The sequence below is a fragment of the Tiliqua scincoides genome, chromosome 3, assembly GCF_035046505.1.
Source record: "Tiliqua scincoides isolate rTilSci1 chromosome 3, rTilSci1.hap2, whole genome shotgun sequence".
Taxonomy (NCBI): Eukaryota; Metazoa; Chordata; class Lepidosauria; order Squamata; family Scincidae; genus Tiliqua; species Tiliqua scincoides.
In genome coordinates, this window is record NC_089823.1 from 39,403,382 (window position 1) to 39,425,912 (window position 22,531).

General features: G+C 42.0%; 1 protein-coding gene across 12 annotated transcripts in view; it reads left to right on the forward strand.

Annotated features, from left to right (window-relative positions):
• Positions 1-22,531, forward strand: part of BBX (BBX high mobility group box domain containing) — a 178,374-nt gene that overhangs the window by 37,175 nt on the left and 118,668 nt on the right. For 7 of the 12 annotated variants that reach the window (XM_066620461.1, XM_066620469.1, XM_066620470.1 and 4 more), the window contains exon 3: positions 4,840-4,891. The exons of the other annotated variants lie outside the window; for them this stretch is intronic. Coding sequence is in view for 1 of the 7 variants with exons in the window: in XM_066620466.1 (XP_066476563.1) it covers positions 4,889-4,891 (3 nt within the window). In the remaining 6 variants the exon portion in view is untranslated. The remainder of the gene's footprint in view (positions 1-4,839; positions 4,892-22,531) is intronic. 12 annotated transcript variants of the gene reach the window in all.

Here is a 22,531-nt window from a genome sequence, read left to right on the forward strand (position 1 = left end):
TTGCACATTGAGAAAGTGCTATATGAATGCCAGCTATCATTAAGAGACTAAGCCTTGAGTTGTAAAGTATCTGTTTGAATACTTTGCACAATCATGAACTCAACTGCTCACTTTTTTTATATCTGTATTATCAGTCTTTCACTTGTAATATGTAATATGAGGAAAACAATACTGGTGTATCTTACTGGGTTGTATCTTAACCAACTGTTAAAAGAATGTACATAAAGTGCTTTGTTATATTCAAGAGAGAACAAGAGAGGTGAACTGCCTTCAATTTGCAGGAAAAGTCTAAATTGTTCAGTAACTGTTATGTGGTTCATAGCAAATGAAAGAATGGAGTCAGATATCTTAATTTTGTCATACAGATTACATGCATGTTTGACTTTTGGCAGGGGTGGCCAACCTTTCAACTTTAGGGCTCCTAGACCTTTAACAGTTGTATAGAGGAGGGGATTTCAGCAGGGGCACCTGCTGAAATTTTCTCTTCATGCATGGAGGTGGCAGCTGACAGCTTGTGGTGGTGGCCAGATTATGCAGACTGATGCGTAGCATTTTGGGACAGCCATAAAGGGTCTTATGGCATAAGCATCATAAAGAGTTTAAACTGTGTATTCTCTCTCTCTCTCTCTCTCTCTTTCTCTCTCTCTCTCTCTCTCAAATGCACATGCACGCACACACCTTCTGAAAACAATGTTAATTCCCATAGAAGCAAAACTGGGCAAAAGGTTTACCTTGTCTTGATTCATATTTGACAGGACTGCCTGAGAACCAAATGCATGGTGGGCTTCAATGGGTGATGGCTGAACTGGACAATAAGTTCAGCATTGTCACTGCAATGAATCATATGTTAACCTGAATAAAGAATGAAGAATTTTATTGTTAAAAGGGAAAACCTCTAATTTTTTAAAAATCAATTTAAAATTGAATTTAATTGAATTAAAATCAATTTAAAAATTGAGAAAAGAGATGTCTATCTCTGTTCTCTTAATTAAAATCAAGCTCTCTCCTTCAATCACTTCTGTCAATCAAGTTCTCTCTATGTCTATAAAGAGAAATTTAGAAATATGGATTAGAATTCCGGGCTGTGTCCTGCTGTTTCGTACTGCTGATGACTCAGAGAATATAAGAAAAGCTCTGTTGTATCAGGCCAATGATCTATAAAGCCAGCGGATCACTTCCAAAGTGAGCAGTCAGATGACTCCAGGAAGCCCACAAGCAGAGTATGAAGGTGAAAACTTTCCCTCATTGATTGTTCCCAACATCTGGTATTCAGAGACAGGACCAGCCCACGACCTCAAAGCACCTGAGGCAACATTGCAATTGCTGACCTTGTGATATGCCAGCCTCTGCTTCTTTCACACTCTAGCTCACTATTCTCTTCTCCTTCTACTTTTTTCTTCTTCCTTTTCTAAGAGAGGATCAGTGGAAGCAAGCAGGTAGAAAAAAGTGGGCCAAACTGCTGCCAGTTTCAGTTGGCTTCATTGATTGGTTACTTATGAGTAACCTCTAAACCAGTGATTCTCACAGATTTCGCACTGGGACCCACTTTTTAGAATGAGAATCTGTCAGGACCCACTGGAAATGATGTCATGACTGGAAGTGACATCATCATGCAGGAACATTTTTAACAATCCTAGGCTGCAATACTACCCACACATACCCAGGAGTCTCATTGACTATCATTGTTAAAAGAATATTCATAGTAGCTTGTTAAAAGAACAGGTCTGTAACATTTCCCCAAATGCAGTCACATCCCATGGTAGCATCAAGTCTAACAGATTAAAAATAAAATATTGAAATGAATGGGGACCCACCTGAAATTGGCTCGTGACCCACCAAGTGGGTCCTGACACACAGTTTGAGAAACACTGCTCTAAACTATCCTCTGAACATACATTCCATTTATCAGATTTAGCCACTGATAAATCTATACTCCATGCATTTGTCTAATATTTTTAAAAGTTTTATCTAAAGCTAGTGGCCATCACCAAATCTTATAGCTATAAATTACATAAGTCAGGGTTGACATCCACTGGTTACATCCCAAAAGCTGGTGCAGGTCCGAGGTGACTCACTGCAGAGTAGAAGGCTTACAGTTGTATAAGGGGAATTCCCTTTTCCCCTCCGAAGCTTTCCAGCCCCCCCAATTGATACAGTGCATTCCTTTTTGACACAGCTGCATCGGTGGTGGTGGGGGGGAAGGATACCATTGGATTCTTACTTAGATCCCCTTCACTCCTTTTATTTTTTTTCTTCTAATGAATGTAGGGAGACGTATATGCACTTTCTAGATACGTATATATGGCATAGCAGACAGCAGCAAGATTTTCAGATGACATTGTACATAGATATACAAGATTATGTCTCTCTATATTTTGAACTCTATATAGGAAGATTGTTGTGAAAAATCGCACTTAAGGATCCTATATAATTTGCTGTTTCTCAGCTGCAGTTTGTTCTGTAAAATTTAAGTAGCTGTAACAGCATTGTTATAAAGATGAGTAAGATACAGATTATGAAGCGCTTTGTACATTTAGAAGTACTACATATATTATTCACATTACTCATAAGTTCATATAATGAATGTGTGTGGGACAGGAATAGAAGAGTTGCTCAGCATTGAAATGAAACATTGGGCATTATTAGCATATCATCTCTACACCATTTATTAATGATATTATAATTAACAGAATATATCTATGGTTATTGTAAATCCACACCTTCTTCTTTAATGTTTGTCCTGCTGCTCTGTTTTACCATTTGTAAAATATCTAGCATGTGGTAGAACCAACATGTCCTTTTTGAAAATGATCATGAGTTTGAGGCTTCAATTCTCAAAAAAGTTGGGAGAATTTTGTTCATAGGCATGCTGCCAAAAGAGTTTTCTACAATTTTTAATATTTTAGTCTCACCTAGTATTGGTAACTCAACTTTTACAGCAGTGGCTTCCAAACTGTGCTCCACGGTTCCCTCAGTGTCCTTGTAAACTCACAAGGGCACTGCTGGATGTCCATCTTGGATTGTGCGAGATCTTGTATTGATCTAGGTCTGGTCAGTGACTGGATTAGTGACTATCTGGGAATCCCATGTATGTTATCTTGAGTTCTGTGTTGGAAGAACACTATAATGTACAGGTGGGACCTCGGTACCCACTGATTCGACTCTCCACTGATATCAGGGTCCACCTTTAAATGCCTTGTAAGAAGGAAAACAGCACCAAATTTCCTATCTTTGTGCTGTTAAACTGCATCGGTTCAAGCTTCTCAGGGTTAAAGATAACTTTAAAGATCCACATCCTGGTTTCTTGCTCCTCCATTGTCACCCCAGAATGCATCCATATAGATGCTGTACTGCATTCAGCCACTAGATGGAGTGAATAATGAATCTAATAGACTCTAATGGAATCTAATGGAATTATTCATCTCATCTAGTGGCTGAATGTGGAAAAGCATCTATACCATGTTACAAGGCATTAAGGGGGGACCCTGGTATCCACTGATTTTGGTATCCACTGGGGTTTCTGGATCAGAACCCCAGTGGACTTTGAGCTCCTACTGTAAATGCAGAAATAAATAAATGTAACAAATGTAACAAAGAATGCTAACTCAAACTGGATTATGCTGAATTCAGTGAGCCCTTGTTCAAAAATAAGATAGCAGATTGACTCAGCATTCATCCATTACCACATACTGAGCTTCAAAATTTGTGAGTGAGTTCTCTGGTGTTAAGTTTCCTGCCACATTATTTTCTGCTTTGCCTTCATTACTCGTGTTTTTAGTGAAGTAGACATACTTTAAATTTCATTTTTAAAAAATTCTTTGTCTCATATGCTGTGGTAGATTTAACTAACACTGGGAGCTATCCATCAGGACATTTTCCTGGGCAGGCGTTGAAATGGAGAAAATTATGTAAAAACATCACTGTAAACTCTGCGAGGTTCAAAATCCTGGAATCATGAGAGAGGCGAGAGTTCAGATTTCCTCTGTGAAAGTGAAAATGACAACTGGAAGATTCTGATCCTCTGAGAGACTCAGAAAGGCCTCTGGAGGTGAGAGGAGCAGAGCTCCTCTCAGCTTTGGAGACTTGGGGGGTCCGACCTCCTGACCAGTGGTGGCCGTCACATATGTGACCTGTCACTGGCCGGAAGGTTGTTAAGGGGTGCACATCTGTACATAAAATGTAATCAGTAGGTTGTTCCCTAAGGGCTTCTTGTGTGGAAGGCATTTCCAATTATGCAAAGTGGGGAATTTTTGCCAGTCTTCCCATAGTCTTCTGCAGGGCTCTGCACCCCATACAATTTTGTGGCAGGGTTACTTGACACTCAGGGACAGATTTTCAGGGTGTACAGGAGCTACTGGGCTAACAAAGGGGCAAAGAAGTTTACTTGTACTTTTACCTGTTGTTCTTGTTACAGTACAACCCAGTATTTACATTATATGTTTGATAAATTGGAAAAAAGCCTATTCGTTTATATTTTCCAAATAATTGTGATATTTAACACTGATTAATAAACATTTAAGAAAATTTTAATAAACAAATCTTTTACTTTTTGAAAATGCTAGCTTAGTTTTTAGGTAGCTTTGTACCTGTTTTAAAATGAATGTTAACAAAAAATTATATCAGTGAAATGTGCTGGTATATTTAAAAACAATTATAGATACTATGTACTAAATTTCAGCAAATGTTCGCTATGATTTTATATAGCCTATATGATCTTTGACCAGAAATAAATGTTAAATGTGTCAATAGTGTTATAGAAATAGCTGTCTTTAAAATGGGAATTTAAGAAAAGAGCAGAGAGACATTATTGATTTTTGAATATATTTTTGCAAATTTTAGGAGGCGAAATTAAAGATGTGTAGAAAGGCTCTGCCAATCTGGTGAGGTGATGGTAAGTGATAAGTGATAAAGTACTGTACAGCAGTGAGGAACTGAATGTATTTAATAATCGTTTTTGTAGGAACTGATGAATAAATTTTTCCCTCCTTTTTAACATACCTGTTTTTACCTTTTTACTCTCCCCACTCCTATGCTATTTGCTGTCCCTCTTAGTCTGAACCCTTCAGTTGCCACTTTATTTTATGTCACCTTCTCTATTTCACTGTTCATGAAAAGTAACAGATTAGCATTCCCAAGAGAATTCAGGCCTGTTAGAATTCCGTCAAGCAGTTTTCGTTGTCCTACTTTTGATATTAATACTGAGACATTTTAGTAACTTCATAAAATCTTTGGGAGAAAAACCACTGGTGAGACTTTTATATTCCTTTCTCTCTCTTTACTTTTCCATAGCATTCTCTGTCCACACTAAGCAAATTTTGACCATTACTCATTAAGTGAAAATTTCCTACAATTGGTATTTTTGTAGCTCAACCCAGAAAGTAAGAGCCTAGTCCTATTTAACTTCAGCGCTGGCACTGAGCTCCAGTGCCAATACTGGGTATTACAAACGTGCCGTAAGACCCTTCTGCTACATCCAGTGAGGAGTCAACGCCGGCCCAGCACCAGTCAGCACTGAGCTCGGTGCCAGACAGATGCTGCCCAGAGCACAGTAGACGTTCTAGGCAGCAGTGAGGGCTTTAGGGGTGGGGGGAGGCATTCTGGGGTAGGGGGAGGGCAGGGCGGGGAGGAACCAGGGCGGGAGGGGGGTGGGATCAGCGGAGCCTTGCTCTGCTGGATCCTATGCTCTGTGTCAGGCTGAAAAGTCAGACACGGAGCTCCTTCAGTCTGCACCAGCAAAATAGCCGACGCAGCACGGAAGAGACTCATTGTGGCCCCTGTGCTCTTACTTGGGGGAAGGGGATGAAATTCCTCTTCCCCAAAGGAGACCTCCAGCAGCCTGGTGGTAGCCATTTTGGCGCCACTGCACCTGGTGGAGGCGCTGGGGATAGGATTGGGCTGCCCAGCAAATTGTTTAGAAGCTTCCTTCTTTCAAGGATTTCTGGTCACGTAGAGATGTAGTGGACCCTCATTTTACAGTGGGTTCACTTTACAATTGAACTCTCCATAGTAAAACAAGATTCACTATACAATGCTATTCACTTTACAGTGGTCTCAAGATTGTCATTGGGAGCATCTCAGACAATAGGTTTTTAGCATCATAGCTGTGGGTATAGAGAGAAGGATAAGGCTGATGCGAACACAAGCCTTTTAGGTAGTCTCAGCTGAGAGTAGCATTTTTAACATTGTGACTGTGTATTGTGGGAAGGATACAGTCGAACCCTTCCCCTTCTGGGCCCGACCTGCCCACCTTCATCCATCTTGTCCCCATTCCACCCACCCTGCCCGGTTCCAACCCCTCCCTCCTGACCTCTTTACCTGCTATGGTGGGAAGGCCTGGTCTGTCTTTGTGTGGACCTGGCCACCTGTGGTGGTGGTGAGGTCCGGTGTGCCAGCAGTGTCACGTTTACAACAGCCTCAAAGCATGTTATGCTAGCAGAACACACATTACGCTGGCCTAATGCACTCATTACGCATGGCCTAATGACTGGCCATCAGTCAGTGAATCTGTAATAGGGTGGCAGATTTACCTATTCATATATCTATGAACAGAAAATAGAATGTTTGCATGCCAGTGCTGGCTGGGCAATGTTAAAAAGTGAATATTCCATATGTTTAAACCAGCATAAGTCATAGGGACATTTAAACATTACTGTTGGCAACACGGATCACCTATGTAAGCAGAAAGGGTTTCGGTGGCAGCTGTTGTCATGAAGCAATGTCTGTATCAGCTCATAACAGGCCAATTAGAGATTTACAGCCCAATCCTGAGCTTCCTGGCACTCCCTGGAGCAGCAGCGCCAAAGTAGCTATCCCTGTATCCAGCAGGTGCTGGGAAGCAGCCGGAGGTCTCCTGGGGGGGAAGGGGACTTTTGTTCCCTTCTCCCAGGGAAAACCCCAAGTCCTGCAATTGGGCTTCTCCAATCTGCACTGGTTATTTTGCCATGCAGACTTCAGAGAGACTGTGTCACTCTTTGAGCCCAACACGGAGTTCAGGATCCGGCAGAGCCAGCACATTTTTCTCTGCTTTGGTAGCAGCAAGCTTGCTGTGTAGATCCTATGGTTTTTGCTGACACAGGATTGCATACTTCCTATGGTGTGAGGAAGGACTGCAGTAGCACTAAGTGTCTTTGTGTTTGTGGCAGCAGGTATAAAAAAAGAACGAAATACACTTAAAAGTTTTTTTCCCCACTTTTAAGACCTCTAGGCTTTTTGCATTTTGCTGCCAGCAGGATGGGAGTCTATTTGAATTGTCTTGAACTTAAAGCTGTTCATTTTGAACTTTAAAAAAAAAATCCTTTTAAAGGAATGTATAGTCAAGGTTTAGAAATGTTGAAAAATTTAGGGAAGAAGACTATTTCTTTTGAGAAATAGTCCTGTAGAAGTATGTTCAAAAATACTAAGACTCCTTTGTGTTTGTCTTTGTAAGACACGGGCCTTCTTGATTCTGCACCAGCAAAATAGCTGGTGCATCTCCAAGGAGACCCATCAGGGCCACCGGGTAAAGGGGGTACCTGGGGTAAGGGAACAAATGTTCCCTTACCCCAGTGGTTTTCAAACTCTCGGGGATTTTTGAGCCGCTCTAAGTTCTTGCAGGGGCGGGGAGGGGAGAGGCGGCTGGGGCAGGGGGGAAGGCTCAGGAAGCTGCAGGGGCCTGGCTGTATTTACCAGAACCTCCTGCAGCCTCCCTGGGGTGTGGGGAGCCCTGTGCAACTGTCTGCAGGGCTCCCTGAAGCTTCAAAAGTGAAAGTGGAGTGATCGCGCTCCACTTCCAGTTTTGTGGAGGTGGGTCGCGATTGCTCCACTTTCCCTTCTTAACCTTCTGGAAGCCCTGCAGTCTGTCGCGTAGCGCTCCCCGTACCCTCAGAGCAGGAGGCTCTGGTAAGTACAGCCAAGCCTCTGCAGCCCCCTGAGTGACGTGATCCTGGGGATCGTGTCGCTGCCTCCTTACTGCCCCTGCCCCTTAAGGGGGCGGAGGCCAGGACCATCAGTCTGGGGCGTCACGATGCCCCAGTTTGAAAAGCCCTACCTTACCCCAAGGAGCCCTCTTCCATCAAGTTGTTGGAAAACTGGCATAACCTCATGATTTTATTCTATCATAGCTTTGGGAACATTTTATTGTTAAGACTTATCCACTGTGCTACTAGACCTTTAAAAACAAGAAGATTTTAATGGAAATTTTGCAAAAGCATTTGTGGTATTTATTGTTGATATGAAACTTGGTTCCATAATTTCAAGTATGAAATAATATACGATGATAATAAATTAAATGCATTGATTCTGATATTCTTATGCAGATACCAGAGAAAATTGTGTTTGTAGCGAAACAGGTGTATGTATTTTATATGCTGATATGAATTTCTTTTCCTTCCTCAGTGTCTGTACCATATATGTTATTTTGACTTGGTACAGATGAAACTTTTATAATTTCCTTTTCATAAATAGGAGGATGGTTAGTCTTCCAAGGACTCCCATGCAGCCCTCTGCCTACTTTTTTCTGTATTCCACATGCTCCCCATCATAGTTTCATTTAACCAAAGTGTAGCATTACGTCACTATAATCATTAGCCATGGTTGATGCTAGCAGGATTCTGTCATAACAAGAGTTTCCAAATCTACTTTAAGACCTGATTTCAGACTGTGGTTATGAGGGCTATCGTGGTCCACGTTAACTGCAACTGGAAATATAGCAGTCTCTGCTATACAGTCTGCTTAAGGCAAACCTTAGGAAATTTGTGCAATTATGAACCTATGATGTACTCAGTCTGTCCTAAACATTGTTAGAAGATTCCAAGTGTTTCATTGTTAGAAGATTCCAAGTGTTTTTTTTCTGCATTGGGCCTTTGTTATAACTCTGTAGAGCATGTAGCTGGAAAATAGAGACTACTAAGGCCATCCAGTGAACTTAATGGGTGACCAGGAATTTCATCCAACATCTAGTAAAAGTACTATTGAGCCTTTTTTCTGCTCCTTGAAAAACTTAATCTGAGTTTTCTGGCAAAAGTAGCTCATACAAGTAAGAGTATCAAAACTTTTAAAAAGGAAGGAATTACTCAAATCTTGTTTTCTTTATCCAAAATATGTCTGAAGAATTAGAATTGAACCTTCATGATTCTTCATTTTCACTGTGCTCTTGTAATACTATTGATTTTAAGTAGGGACTTGGTTTAAGTAATTATGGGCACAATCCTAACCTTGCATTAGGCTGGCGCATGTCCCTTGCACCAGCCTAGGAGGATCGCAAACGGGACATAAAGCATGTTTGCACCTCCTTGGGACCAAGCCATGGCAGCGCATGGAGGTACACTGGAGCACAGAGGTTGCATCCATCCTCTGTTGTGGCTTGCGCCAGGTAGGTTGAGTCAACCAAGCTCGGCCGATGCAGGGATTTGAGGAGGAGGCAGGAGGGAGACAGGGAGAGGGCGGGTGGGGAGCAGGAAGCGGGGCTGGGACCCGGCAGTTATGCTGTATCCCAACCATGTTCCCCGATCAGCACGAAGTGGCTGAGCAGCACAGAGTGCCTCCTGAGGGGGCACAAGTCTGAGGAGACCCATTGGGGCTGTGATGGCTTCCTCGGGGGTAAGGGGAAGAGTTTCCCCTTGCCTCCAACTGAGTCACTTCTGTCCCCAATGTTGCTCCTGGCCTGCCTGTTCCAGCGCAAGATAGGATTGCACTGCAAAAGTGTTAACAACCTTCTAAAAGGCAGTAGAATTACTGTTTGAAACAGGTGTAGCCAGCTGGACTTCTGTGAAACTGTACCTGTGCCGCAAAGCGGTTTCATCAGAGTCCCGTTGGACTGCCTCAGCAAATTTTAATCAAGAGGTCTTGGTCAAATTTTCCCACAGTCTGCTTGTGAGAAATGCGTGTTTTGAAAGTATCACTTCTTGCATTGACTACATTTGAACACTTGTGCTCTTAGCTGTGAAGTTTTTCTGCCCAATCCTGTTCAAGTGTTCTGGTGGCATAAGACCCTTTAGTGTTGCCTGAAAGCATGACACGCGAGTCCACATGAACATGTTATAGAGCTGGTGCAGGTCTGAGCAGAACAGTAGGCCAGCATGGGCTTAGTCTGGGGCAAGGGAAGAAATGTCATCACCCCAAGGATGCCTCCAGAGGCTGAAACTCCCCCATGGGATATAGTTTAGCGTAGCTGCATTGCTGTGCAGGGAGTTGCGTTAAATTGGGCTGTTATTTTTGACCAAATGTCAAAGAGATGATTATGTGACATACATTTGGTCCCCAAGGCACAAAGTAGCCCCCAAGGATTCAGTAGTTCTTTTCTGACTTAAGACATTATTTTACTCTTACTAGTGAAATAAAATATTTTATTAAGCTTTATTTTATTTGTTTGCTCATCCTCATGAGAAAAACACTTGAAAGGCTAAAACTGAAAAATATTTTTCACAAGTCTTGTTTTCCCATGTCTTTACATGTAGTAAGTTGTCGGGCCAGGATATCTTTTTCCATTTTGCCTGACCACAAATTTAACCATTTGTGGATTACAGAGCTTTCTGTTTTCTCTGATATGAACAGGAAAAATAATGAACTATATACTATATTACGAACTTGACAAGGCTCAGAATTTGATCTGCATGTCATGTTGTCGTATTTGATGTTGGAAATGGCTTCTTGCTCATATGTGGTAGGGAAACTAGATTGGTTGTGTTAGTAATGAACCACTTTATCACTCCAAAACTGCATGGAATTTCTAGTGTTTGCCTTGAGTTATAACCAGTACAGTAGTCCATTTTTCTGCTGACATTTATGTTATGCAGTCAACCAGGATGGCACTAGCAGTCTCCACATAAGATGTGGAGGCACCAAGCCCTCCACAAATGGACAGGATCTGGTGGAGCTCCACCAGACCCACCTCCTGTCTCCCCGCTCCCCCCAGCACGCCTCCCGCCTGCCCTCTCCCTGCCCCCGCCTCCCCATTACACCTCCCATCCGCCCTCCCCACGCCTCCCCCCTCCCCGGAACGCCTCCTCCCCGCCCCCGCTTACCGTGCCGCGGCTTGGCAGTCTGTAAGACAGCCAAACAGCGGAGGCTGAGCGCCCACCCTGTGCTAGCCTAGTGCTAGCCCACCACCAGCACCATGGGCTAACATGGGCGGTAGCCTGGTGGTGAGGCTTGCAAACGTGCCTTACGGCACATTTGCGACAGTGTGTAGCGGCACAAAGCCACGGCACTGAGCCCAGGATTGGGCTCTTAGACTCTGCTGTATAACTAATGATTTCTTTTTTCTTTTTTCTTGTTGTCTATAGACAAATAGATAGTAATATAAATAATAAATAATATAAATATAAGCAATAAATTATTATTTACTAAACAATAATGGCATTATAGAAATTACCTTTAACAGATTTGCCAGACTTGGACTACCACCTGTGGTTTGGTGGCTCTGCTCTTTATATTCTTACTCTGCCCTTCTGCTATTTGCAATTGCTTCAGAATCTTTTCCCCCATTGTCTGCTCCTCAATTCTTGTCTCTGTTAGCCTCCACTCTTTGTAGCTATTTACTCACCTCCTTTGCTCCTCCTCTCAGCCTGTCTTTCTTGCTGGGCTCTTTCCTGCTACTCCTACTCTCCATTCATCAAACTCCTTCCTCTTTGCTGTCTTCTGTCTCCTCTTGCCCCAGTTCCTTCTGTTCCCACTTTGTTTTTATACTTAGTCCAGCCCTTCTTAAGTGCTGGGACCAGTATCCTGGCTCCTTGTTAGTACAGTGATGATCACAAAGTGTCATTGCACTGCAGTGGCTGCTGACACCTTCCTCCTGCAGTCTCCTGGTGCATTGGGGGTCTGCAGATTATTTCGGTATAATAATCTTGCTTGCCAAAGGACCTGTGCATTTGGGGGATAAGTGACAGTAAGATTGGAGATTGCAAACTAATGCCCGAGGCAAAGAATTGTTTCGATTGAATTGTTTGTGGCCCAACTGGAATTCTGCAAAACCGAACTGAGAACTTTTCTTTACTTATTTTGGCTATCTGGTATGGTCAGACAGTGTTTCAAGTCCCTATAACCCATTTGTAATGAGTACTTTCAGCTTCTCCTGGCCTCCTGCCCATAACATGGGTATTCACAAAATCAAAGTGGGAAGTGCAGCCTGCGCAGCCAACTTCCCTATTAACAGTGTAAAAATGCTTCTGTGGAAAATGTACTGTCTCTTTCAGAGATGCGTCCTTCTACATCATTTCATTGTGATTCATGGCTTAGGATCTGGATGGAAAACTCTGGTTCAGAATTCCTGTTTATCCCTGGATTTCATGGGGAAGTCACTGCTTCACTAACAGGGTTGTGGTATGCTTAAATGCCACTCTGAGCCCCTGAGAAGAAGGGCAGGATATCAATGTAATATATCAATTTTATTACTTGTTATCGAACCAAGAGTATGGAGAGCTGTGCCCTATGGTCATGTAGGCTAGAGACATACAATAGTTATTTCAGAGAGCTGGTGATTATATGAAACAGGCATCAATACCTGTGGTGTGTACCCTAATTTTCCTTTCTTGCTGGCTCTAGTCAAACAGGCTTTGTAGGTTTTGGCATACTACAAAAACCCAGTGAAACCAGTCTACGAGCAATAACAATGTAGTTCTTATCATCTTTAACTTTTCTGAAACAACTGTAATCTGTCTTCAGTACCCGAAAACAGCTATATTGGAAAACTACGTTATCTGTGGCACAAGCCATTCTCAGAACAGCCAGACTGCCTTCAGAAACTGTGTTGATGGTACAGCAATCTCAGGCCTCAGATTTGAAGTCATGTTTTCATGAGCACTGAAAATTCACGGCCGTGTGAAAGAGCGGGTAGGTTATTATTGTTTATGTTACCAGTATTACTGGTATGCCAGTTATGCAGTGCTGTTTGACTGCACAGCTAAGCACAGATGTCGAGCACCAAGTCGTGTTCCTGCTTCATTCTTCCTCTGCTCAATTTCTTCTGGCTCCGCCCCATTCTTCTCTACTGCTGAGATCATTTTCCTGTGTTTCATGAAAGTTGTTGTCGGAAGCTAATTTCGTAGCCTCTGAAATGATTATTTTCCTAGCTCTAGCAACCCTTTTTTAGTGTTGGAAACCAGGTGTTTTTTTTTTCTCCTTGGAGAAGCTAATACAAGAGACAGAGAGTGTAGTTATAATAATTAGTTTGAAAGGAATATCCTAATTATCACATTTACAATCTGAGCGGTAGAATGCTACACCAAAACAGTTCTAAGAGATGTGCAGCTGAAAGATTGACAGGTGGATGTTGGTTGCAGGTAATTTATGTCAGAGTATTTACTTAGAGATGGATATACAGGGTGACCCAAAAGTAGGTGGACAGTAGGTGGAATAAATGTTATCATTTACTATCCACCTACTTTTGGGTCACCCTGTATATTTAGCACTAGGAAGTTAGTTAGCAATTAGTAAATTTATGCAATGTATGTAAACATCAGCAGCAACTGTTAACCTGCACATGTCTGATCTCGTCTGATCTTAGAAGCTAAGCAGGGTCAGGCCTGGTTAGTACTTGGATGGGAGACTGCTTGGGAATACTGGGTGCTGTAGGCTTACACCATAGTCTTTCGAGACTGAAGGTCGCCAACCATGTAAACATCTTCAACATTCAGTGCTGCTTTGTTCAAATGTACTTATGGAAGTTCATAAGTCTTCTGTTATTATTTTGCTTTGTTTTTATCAGTGTTCACCACTGTTTGTGCACACATTCCTGTGCTAACGGAATTGGTAACTATTTTTGCAAATGTTCATAGTATAGAGCTTTTCCCGTTCATTTTCTCAAGCAGTACATCCCAACCAATGTTCTAGTGCAGTCTGCTTTTAAATACAGAAGAGTCACAAAGCTGTTTTTTGACAACTCAATCTATTTGCTTCTGCGGACTTCAGAATGGCTTGCAGAAGCAATTGGAAGCAACTTCCAGTTTGCAGGTGCAACTTCTAGTTGCACAAGAGGCAGCTTCTGTGGGCCATTCTGAGGCCAGTGGATTCCTGTAGAGTTGGTTCTGGTGCAACCCAGAAGAGACCTCCAGGGCCTCCCAAGAAGGCCTTTTAGTTCTAGAAGAAGCATTGCATCATGACTCACCGCAGAGGATGAGGTGGGTCGTGGCACTTTAAAGTTTGGGAACCACTGCCCTAGTTCAAATCTCACCTCCATTGTGAGCTCATTAGGCAGGCATTATTGTCCTCAAGTCTCCATCTGTAATATTGGGTAATATTGCTAAGTGAGATACTAACACTGTCCTGTTTTCCAGCCTTGTTGCAGTAGTAGTTGCTGAGGAAATGAATATCAAGGGCTTTGACCCCTGAAATATGCTATATGAGTAGTGCTAATTATTATTAAGTGCCATTTTTAGGGAATCCATTTATTTCAGCATGAAGTGTCCAAAGGAAGCAAATAAAGAAAAGAAAGGGAGAATCAGTGAAGTAGCTAAGAAAAAAGGAGCATGCATCTAGTAAAGTGCTAATTAGCCTAAAGTTAGTGCTGGAGTGGAAACTAGTGTTGTTAATAGGATTTAAAAAACAAAAACTGAAATGTGAACATGCTGTAACTAATTGTGAAGTAGGCAAACATTTATAGTTATATAATACATATAATTACATAATTAATTTATATTTATGAAATTATTTTTTTTGATTCAAATAATAAATTGGTAACTGCACCAGGATTCTGTGACCTTACTTATGACACTATCTTGTCCATCAGTATGTCATCAGAAATCTTGTCCAAAGCCTTATGGAAATCTGGTAAGCAAAGACGTGGTTGGATGAGGCAGGAGGAATTGGTCTCTCACAGTTCTGACTACCAGTTTCCAGATGCAACATCATTGATTCCAGAGGTAGGGAGGTGGAATTGCAGTGGTCTGTCATGATAATATTCCCTTGTCTAGGCATCCTGTCCAGCAGTTCTTTCAATCTGAGTGTTTGTTCCTCACAGTGGTGAAAGATTCCCTTTGATTCTGTTGATGTACTGAACTGTTTTACCCTGCCACTCTGTGAGAGCTGGCTGGGGCAAACTAAGGTGACGGGTTGTCTTTTGGTGCTGAAGAATTTCTGTGCCCATACCAAGTTGCCTGTTCTGGGAGCAGCTCAGAAATTCATGGTTGTCATATGGTCCAGGATTTGGTAACAAGTTGGATGGAAGGTTAAACATCTGAAATCAAATACAGATGAGACAGAGGTGCTCTTAGTTCGCATACCTGTGATCCAAGTTATGGATTTCTCTTCTGTATTGCTTTATATCTCCCTTGAAGAACTAGGTTTGCAGTTTTGAGGGTGCTCCTGGATACAGCATTGCTCCTAGATGTGCAGGAGGCAGCTGTGTCCTGGGGGAAGGGCACCATAAGTTGGTGCACCAACGGCATCCTTTCCTGTCTTGAGAAGACCTGGCTGTGGTTACTCATGCATTGGTTATATCAGAAAAGTAATTAGATTACTGTAACATGAACTTTGCGGGGCTGCCCTTGAAAACTATTAAGAAACTATAATAGGTGTAAAATGCTGCCACGTGATTCTTGACGAGTGTCAGGAAGTAATTGTTTTACCACCAGTCAGTATTCAAGTGGCAGTGGCAAAGGAAAGGATCTTTTCTGTTATTGCATCTCTCACGCAAGACTCCCTACCAGTGGAGATTGCAATGTCTCCCTCTCTCCCATCATTCTGACAGTAATGAAAGCCCTACATTTTAGAACTGCGTTTGAGGCTTAATTTCTTTCTTAGTTTGCTTACTTTTGTTAAGGATGCTGTTTTTGGAATATATTAATATCATATGTTCATTTTACAACCATTGTATCTTTATAAAACTGGAGTATATAGTATTCTGTGCTCGCATTTCAAAATGCTTTTATTCTGCTTAGCCTTTGATTGATGAGCTGTCTTTTTTGTTGTAGTGGTTTTGTTGATTTTTTGTTCTAGTTCTGTGATGCTATTACTATTTTTGTTTTCAATTTTTTTTTTTTGGTATTGTGTGCATTTTTGTTGTATAGTGAGCTTCCCATTGGAAAGGCAGGATACGATTTAAAAAAAACAAACATATTCTTGTTTTAAAAACCCAAGGCAACTCGGACTTGCCCTATTCCCCTGAGGAGCCACTGGCAGCTGCTGTGTTGCATGTCGGATGTTGTGGCAGCTGTTTCAGCCCCACAGCAGCCCCAGCGCAATGGTCAGCTCAGGATTGGGCTGTTAGGCATTTCACTAGACCAGCACTTTGTGGTAGGTGTCGGGCTTCTGGCATGCACACTAATTTTCACCATTACTACAAGGTCTGAAAGATAGTGCCATATTTGTGGTAAGGCATCTGCTGGAAGGAAGTCAGACATAGTATTAACTCTCCCGTTCAAGTTAGTGAAACTTTAGTGATTATCTTTGAGGTTCTTTTTCCTCTCTAGTTCTGTTTTCAATATATAGACCAGCGATTTTTAATCTTTTTCATCTCATGGCACACTGACAAGGTGCTAAAATTGTCAAGGCACACCATCAGTTTTTTTTAAAATTACCCTTGACAAGGCACACCAACTGCTGGTACGGGGCTCAAATCCCCCAAATGCCTTACAAATAAAAGACCGTCCCCAAACTCCTGTGGCACACCTGCAGACCATTCATGGCAAACCAGTGTGCCACGGCACAGTGGTTGAAAATTGCTGATATAGACAGTGAATTGTACGAAGGTGGTGTTCTTTGAAGCAGCCCACATTGGGAGATGATTTTTGCCAATTTTCCCCATGCCCATCCTTCATGCCATCTTGTTCCCAACTGTTTTGAGGTGGGCACAGGGAGTTTCAGAGAGAATGAGTAATTGGCAAAACAAAATATTTCTCTCCCCCTTTTGTGAATGGAATGGTGCAGGATGTTCATGTGACAGCATATAGGCACAGCCCATTACAATGTGAATGTCAGCTTTAATGAATGCCCTGTTTATATTGTTGCTAATGCCCCTTTGCTCCTGCTGTGTTTTAGTTTGCATTTAAAAAATAATAATGATGAGTTGTTTTACTTTTCTATTGTTTAAATTGTTTTTGAGTAATTGTAATGTGTGGTGTATACACTGTATGTATAGATCAGGGGTGTCCAAAGTTTTTGGCAGGAGGGCCATATCATCTTTCAGACACTGTGTCGGGGTCCAGGGGAAAAAAAGAATTAATTTACATTTAAAATTTGAATAAATTTACATAAGTTTACATAAGTGAATATATTAAAAATGAACTTAGATGAATGAATGAATGAAGGTCGTGAAATAGCTCAAGGCCTATAAAAGGCCTTGCACGAAGCAAGGCTGGCCTTTCCTTTGCTGCCGCTACTGAATCACAGTTGTGAAACAGCAAGCATTGGAGGAAGCCCTCATCCCACAGCTCACATGAGAGGTCAAACAGTCGCCCTCACGCTGAGAGAAGTTGCATTGTGCCAGTGCGGGCTCCAACAATTCTCTGTAGGGCCAGAGGCTCATTGGAGACTGGGGGCTCCCTGAGGGCCACATTGAGAGGCCTTGAGGGCCGCAAGTGGCCCCAGGGCCGGGGTTTGGGCACCCCTGGTGTAGATAAATGAATATGAACGAGAACTAGATAAATATGCATGGAACAGAATTACAGTACAATCCTGTGCAGTAGTGGCCCCCCGTGGGCTATCGCCACCCCCCCATGCAGAAATACGGCCCCCCTACTCACCTGAGCCTCACGGAGCCTAGCATGACCCAGGAGTGCAACAGGGAAACCTCTGTGAGGTTCCCCGACGCTTTAAACCAGGGGTGTCAAACATAAGGCCCAGGGACCAGTTCCGGCCCTTGGAAACTTTTTATCTAGCCCTCAGCTGCTGAGCAGTGCTGAGGTGTTATTTACTGCTGAAAGGGCAGCCCACACAAAAATTGGGCTCTCCCATCTTGAAATGTGATCAAGATTTGTGTATTTTCTCTTCTGTCATTTGTAGCTAATGAGTTCCTAAGTTCTAAAAATGCTTAATTTTGGTTATGACCTGTTTAATGACATCACTTCCTGCCTAATGACATCACTTCTGACCCACAGCACGCATCACAAATGCTGCTCGGCCCTTTGTATGAAACAAGTTTGACACCCCTGCTTTAAAGCGTGCTTCTGGAAAACCGGAAGCACAGTTTCCACCCCTATTGGGAGCCTCAGAGAGGCTTCCGCAGGGTCCTGGTGCCTCGCGCCTGGGGCTTTTGCCCCATCGGACCTGATGGTAGGTCTGCAACTGATCCTGTGCATGTCTACTCAGAAGTAATCCCCACTGAGTTCAGTGGAACTTTCTTCTAAGGTAAGTGTGCATAGGATTTCAGTATTACAGCCCAATCCTATCCAACTTCTCAGTGCTGATGCAGCAGCAATGTTCCCTTACCTCATGACTGCTCCCCCATCCCTGCAGGATGTAGGTGCGCACCCTGTCGGCACAGTTACATTAGCACAAGAAAATTTAGTTAGGATTAGGCTGTTAAATTCTGAAACCTTGCTCCTTTATTTAAAACATTTAGATTTTACCTTTTCTTACCCAATCTAGGCCTCCAAGATGGCTAACAACGATTATAAAACAGTCGATTGCAACAAAAAAGCAGATAATCAGTTGTAACAAAAGAAATAAGTGTAACAAGTTAGTTGTGATTAACTTGAGTCCCGTTAATGTCTGTGAGGGTGAAGTAATGACAAGCTGTCTTTGGATATAATTCAGTAAAAACAAGAGCCAGCTGCTAAAAGCAATAAAACTACAAACTTAAATACCAATCAAGAGCCACCAAAAGTTCTGCAAAGAGAATTTTTTTACTTGGGCATCTGAAAGCTTATTGTAGCTTATAGGCATAGCTGGCAAGGGTATTCCAAAGTCTGGGCATCAGGATGAGAAAATAATTCAGAAGAAGATAATACCGGTGCCCTGGCTTGCTGGAACTTACCAGTGCAATGGAGTGTCATTGAAACCATCAATTTATATGCAATTTATATGCAATTTAAAATGTTTTAAAGTAGTATTTGAATGGCTTGTATTTGAATCATGTCTAAAGATATGGTACAGATGATCAGTCCCGTCCCCCCTGCAGTTAGCAGTAAGTCAGCACATGGGGCAGAGAGCGGTCATGCATGGCTGTGTTCTTCTAGCATGTGAAAGTAAAGCTGGTTTTTGTTCAGTCTTGACTACATATCCTTGTTTTCTTACTTACACGCTGTTTTTCCAAGTATCTCTTTTTTCAATCATGTCAACAAGATAAATAGGATTTTGCATTTCAAGGCTGAAGTAGGATAATTTGTTTTCAAAGCTTCATATTGGGGAGCAGCATATTTGCTACTGCTTTTATGCTGCCCTTTTTCAGGGGAGGGGAATCTGTTTGCAAGCATGATGCTTGTAAAACCACTTTAGAAACAAATGTTTAGATCACTGGGCTCTCTTTGGAAATGTATATATTGTAGATCTTGTGATGTACAATGACAAGTAACTATTGTGTGAACTGAGGCAGATAAACAGAAGGTTCTTAACTTTTAAAGCAGCTTTAAAAAAAATGTTAAAGATTAAATGACACCTACTGCAACATGCAGACTGTAGAGTTGCCTAATACAGGATTTCTGCGGAAATATGAATTGCGTATACACAGATTCACTTATCCACAGATCAGGTCTGCGCCCCTCCCCCCCACCTCCAGAAGATCCTTTGAGCACAGCAATTTTGAAAATCACTACTTTTAAAGTGACATTAAAATGTAACTTTAAAATGGACAGACTGCACTTGCTCCCGGTGTGGAAGGGATTGTCACTCCCGGATTGGCCTTTTCAGCCACACTAGACGCTGTGCCAGAACCACCTTTCAGAGCGCGATACCATAGTCTTTCGAGACTGAAGGTTGCCAATACAATAAAATGTAACTTCCGGTTTCACAGAGAAACCAGAAGCGCTTTTTTTAACTGTCAGGCTCAGTCTGAGCCTGGAAGAGACCATGGACATCTGTCCCTGGCGTCTGCTGGCCTCCAGAGGATGGGGGGCATTCCCTGGTATCCACGGTTTTGGTTAACTGTGGGGAAGTTCCGTTTCAGAACCCCGACAGATCCCGGGGCAAACCTGTATATGCAACTCCTTTTTCGTGTTCTAGAGATAGAACATTCTTTAGAAGAGAATCCATGTTAGTCTACAGACAGAAAAAAAATTGTGGTACCTTTGAGAGTAGGCAATATATTGAGATAAGAGGTTTTATAGGCCCAGCTGTTTATGAGTTTTTACAAGATCAGAAGCCTTTAAAAAAAAATGTGACTGCTGGTACTGTGTATGGCCACTGGAGGTCTCCTCCTCCCTTCTATTGAAAACTACAGAATTGCAGAACATAATTCAGCTTTTTGTCCCTCCTGAGAAGGAATGACACAGATAAAGTGTGATGTCTCTGCTTTCCTGAATGATTCTGTTCAGGCATTCATGATTCATGTAGCATTGCTACAATGCCTCTCCTTTGCATCTTTTAAATAAATAAATAAATCTTGGCTGGAGCACTTGCTTCTTTCTCTCTCTCCAGCTTGCTGGCCCTGTATACCAGTAGAACTGACTTCAGCAATCTTGCTTCTCTGTCCTATCCACTTAATACTGGTAGGCTCTTTTACACATAGAAATATGCCAGTCAAATCTCTTGAGTGTGTTGATCACACATAAATTTAGTGGTGCTCAACCTCATTAATGGATATTTATGAAAGGTGGTTGACCTGTAGGAAGAGTAGATGTTACTCACTTTGGCCTGTCAGTTTCAGCTCATCCACACCAGATGCAAAGCTACTGTAAAGTGGTTTTCTCATGTTGGCACTTCATTATTCTTGAAGGTCCTGTTTCTTTCCTCTGAATTTTTTGTAACTTTTCTTCTCTTCCTTCATTGCCTCTTTCACTTTTGAGAGTCAGATTCTAAAGGCCTCTAACTTTTTGCCTTTATTGCTCTCCAATGCATCATATACATGCTGCATAAATAAATAATAATGATGCTGACATCCACTGGCTGCTAAGTTATATTTAAATTTTTGTGCCCTGCCAACTTAAAATACTCCTTTTTCTTCTCTAAGAGTTGCCAGATCTTTATTGTTCATGTCTTATTTCTTTCCACTTATAGACTTGCACACGGTTCAATACTATTGAAGTCAGTGTTGTTTAAGCAGCCTAATTTTACAACATTGTGTGTGTGTGACAATGAAACTCAGAATGCAGTAAATATTATTTTTAATTCAGTTGCCATGCTTATAGCACAATCTTGTGCATGATTACTGAGAAGTAAATTTAACTGTTATCAGTAGGGCCTGGGGCCTGACCCTATCCAACATTCTAGTGCTGCTGCTGCTGCAGTGCAGCCCTGACATAAGGGAACAAACATTCCCTTCCCTTCCCTGGAGGAGGCATCTGTGACTGCCTCCCCACCTCTGGATGCAGCACTCACTGCCTTGATATGGCTGCATCAGTGCTGGAAATTTGGATAGGATTGGCCCTTACTCCCTAGTAAAAGTGTATAGGACTGTAGCCTTAATTTTGTTCATGAAGAACTGATGGGAATGGTTAAGCATAAGTCTCAAATAAGGCACGTTACTTAAGGCACATTTGCGAGTCCTAGTGCCAGTGCTCTGCAAGGAGCCGCCAGCAGCTCCCTGAAGCATGCTGGATGCGGCAGCACCATTTTCGGTGCTGCTGCAGCCGCACGCCCTGGGCAGCTCAGGATTGGGCTGTTAGTAACTAAAGACCACTGAACTCTTGTTTCTGTGTTTCAGATCATGTACAGTGAAACTCAGATCCTATGCAAATGTACTTAGGAGTATGTCCCATTGAACTCAGAGGGACTTACTTTTGAGTGTGTAGGCACAGGAATGTGCTGCATGGATATATGTACACAGGTGAATCTTGTACTCCTATCAAAAACTGGAAAAAGAATGATTTCCTATCTTAGACTTATATCCAAAAAGTATGAAGTAACCATCTTATAATTAATCTTTCAGAGAAACATGTGGCAGGTTTGTAGAAACTGAAACAATTCCCAGGATGTTTTATAAAACAGCACACCTTCATTCCCTATAGCAGCATAACTCAGTGGTTCTCACATATTTAGCACCATGACCCACTTTTTAGAATGAGAATCTGACAGGACCCACTGGAAGTGATGTCATGACTGGAAGTGACATCATCAAACAGGAACATTTTCAACAATCCTGGACTGCAATCCTACCCACATTTACCCAGGATTAAATCCCATTGACTATCATTGTTAAAAAAAATATACATAGTTGCTTGTTGAAAGTACAGGTCTGTAACTTTTCCCCGAATGCAGTCACATACCATGGTAGCATCAAGTCTGATATTAAAAATAAAATATTGAAATGAATGGGGACCCACCTGAAATTGGGTCGCAACCACCTAGTGGATCCTGGCGCACAGTTTGAGAAACACTGGCATAATTTCCTATGAATTATTTTTAAAACTGGATTCTTTTTTAAATACATCAGTATTTTTTTTTTCCTTTTGGTGTAGTTAGAAGTTATGTATTGCCTGGTGTTGAACCTGTGTTAGTGAGAAAAAATGTTTAACGATTAAGTTTT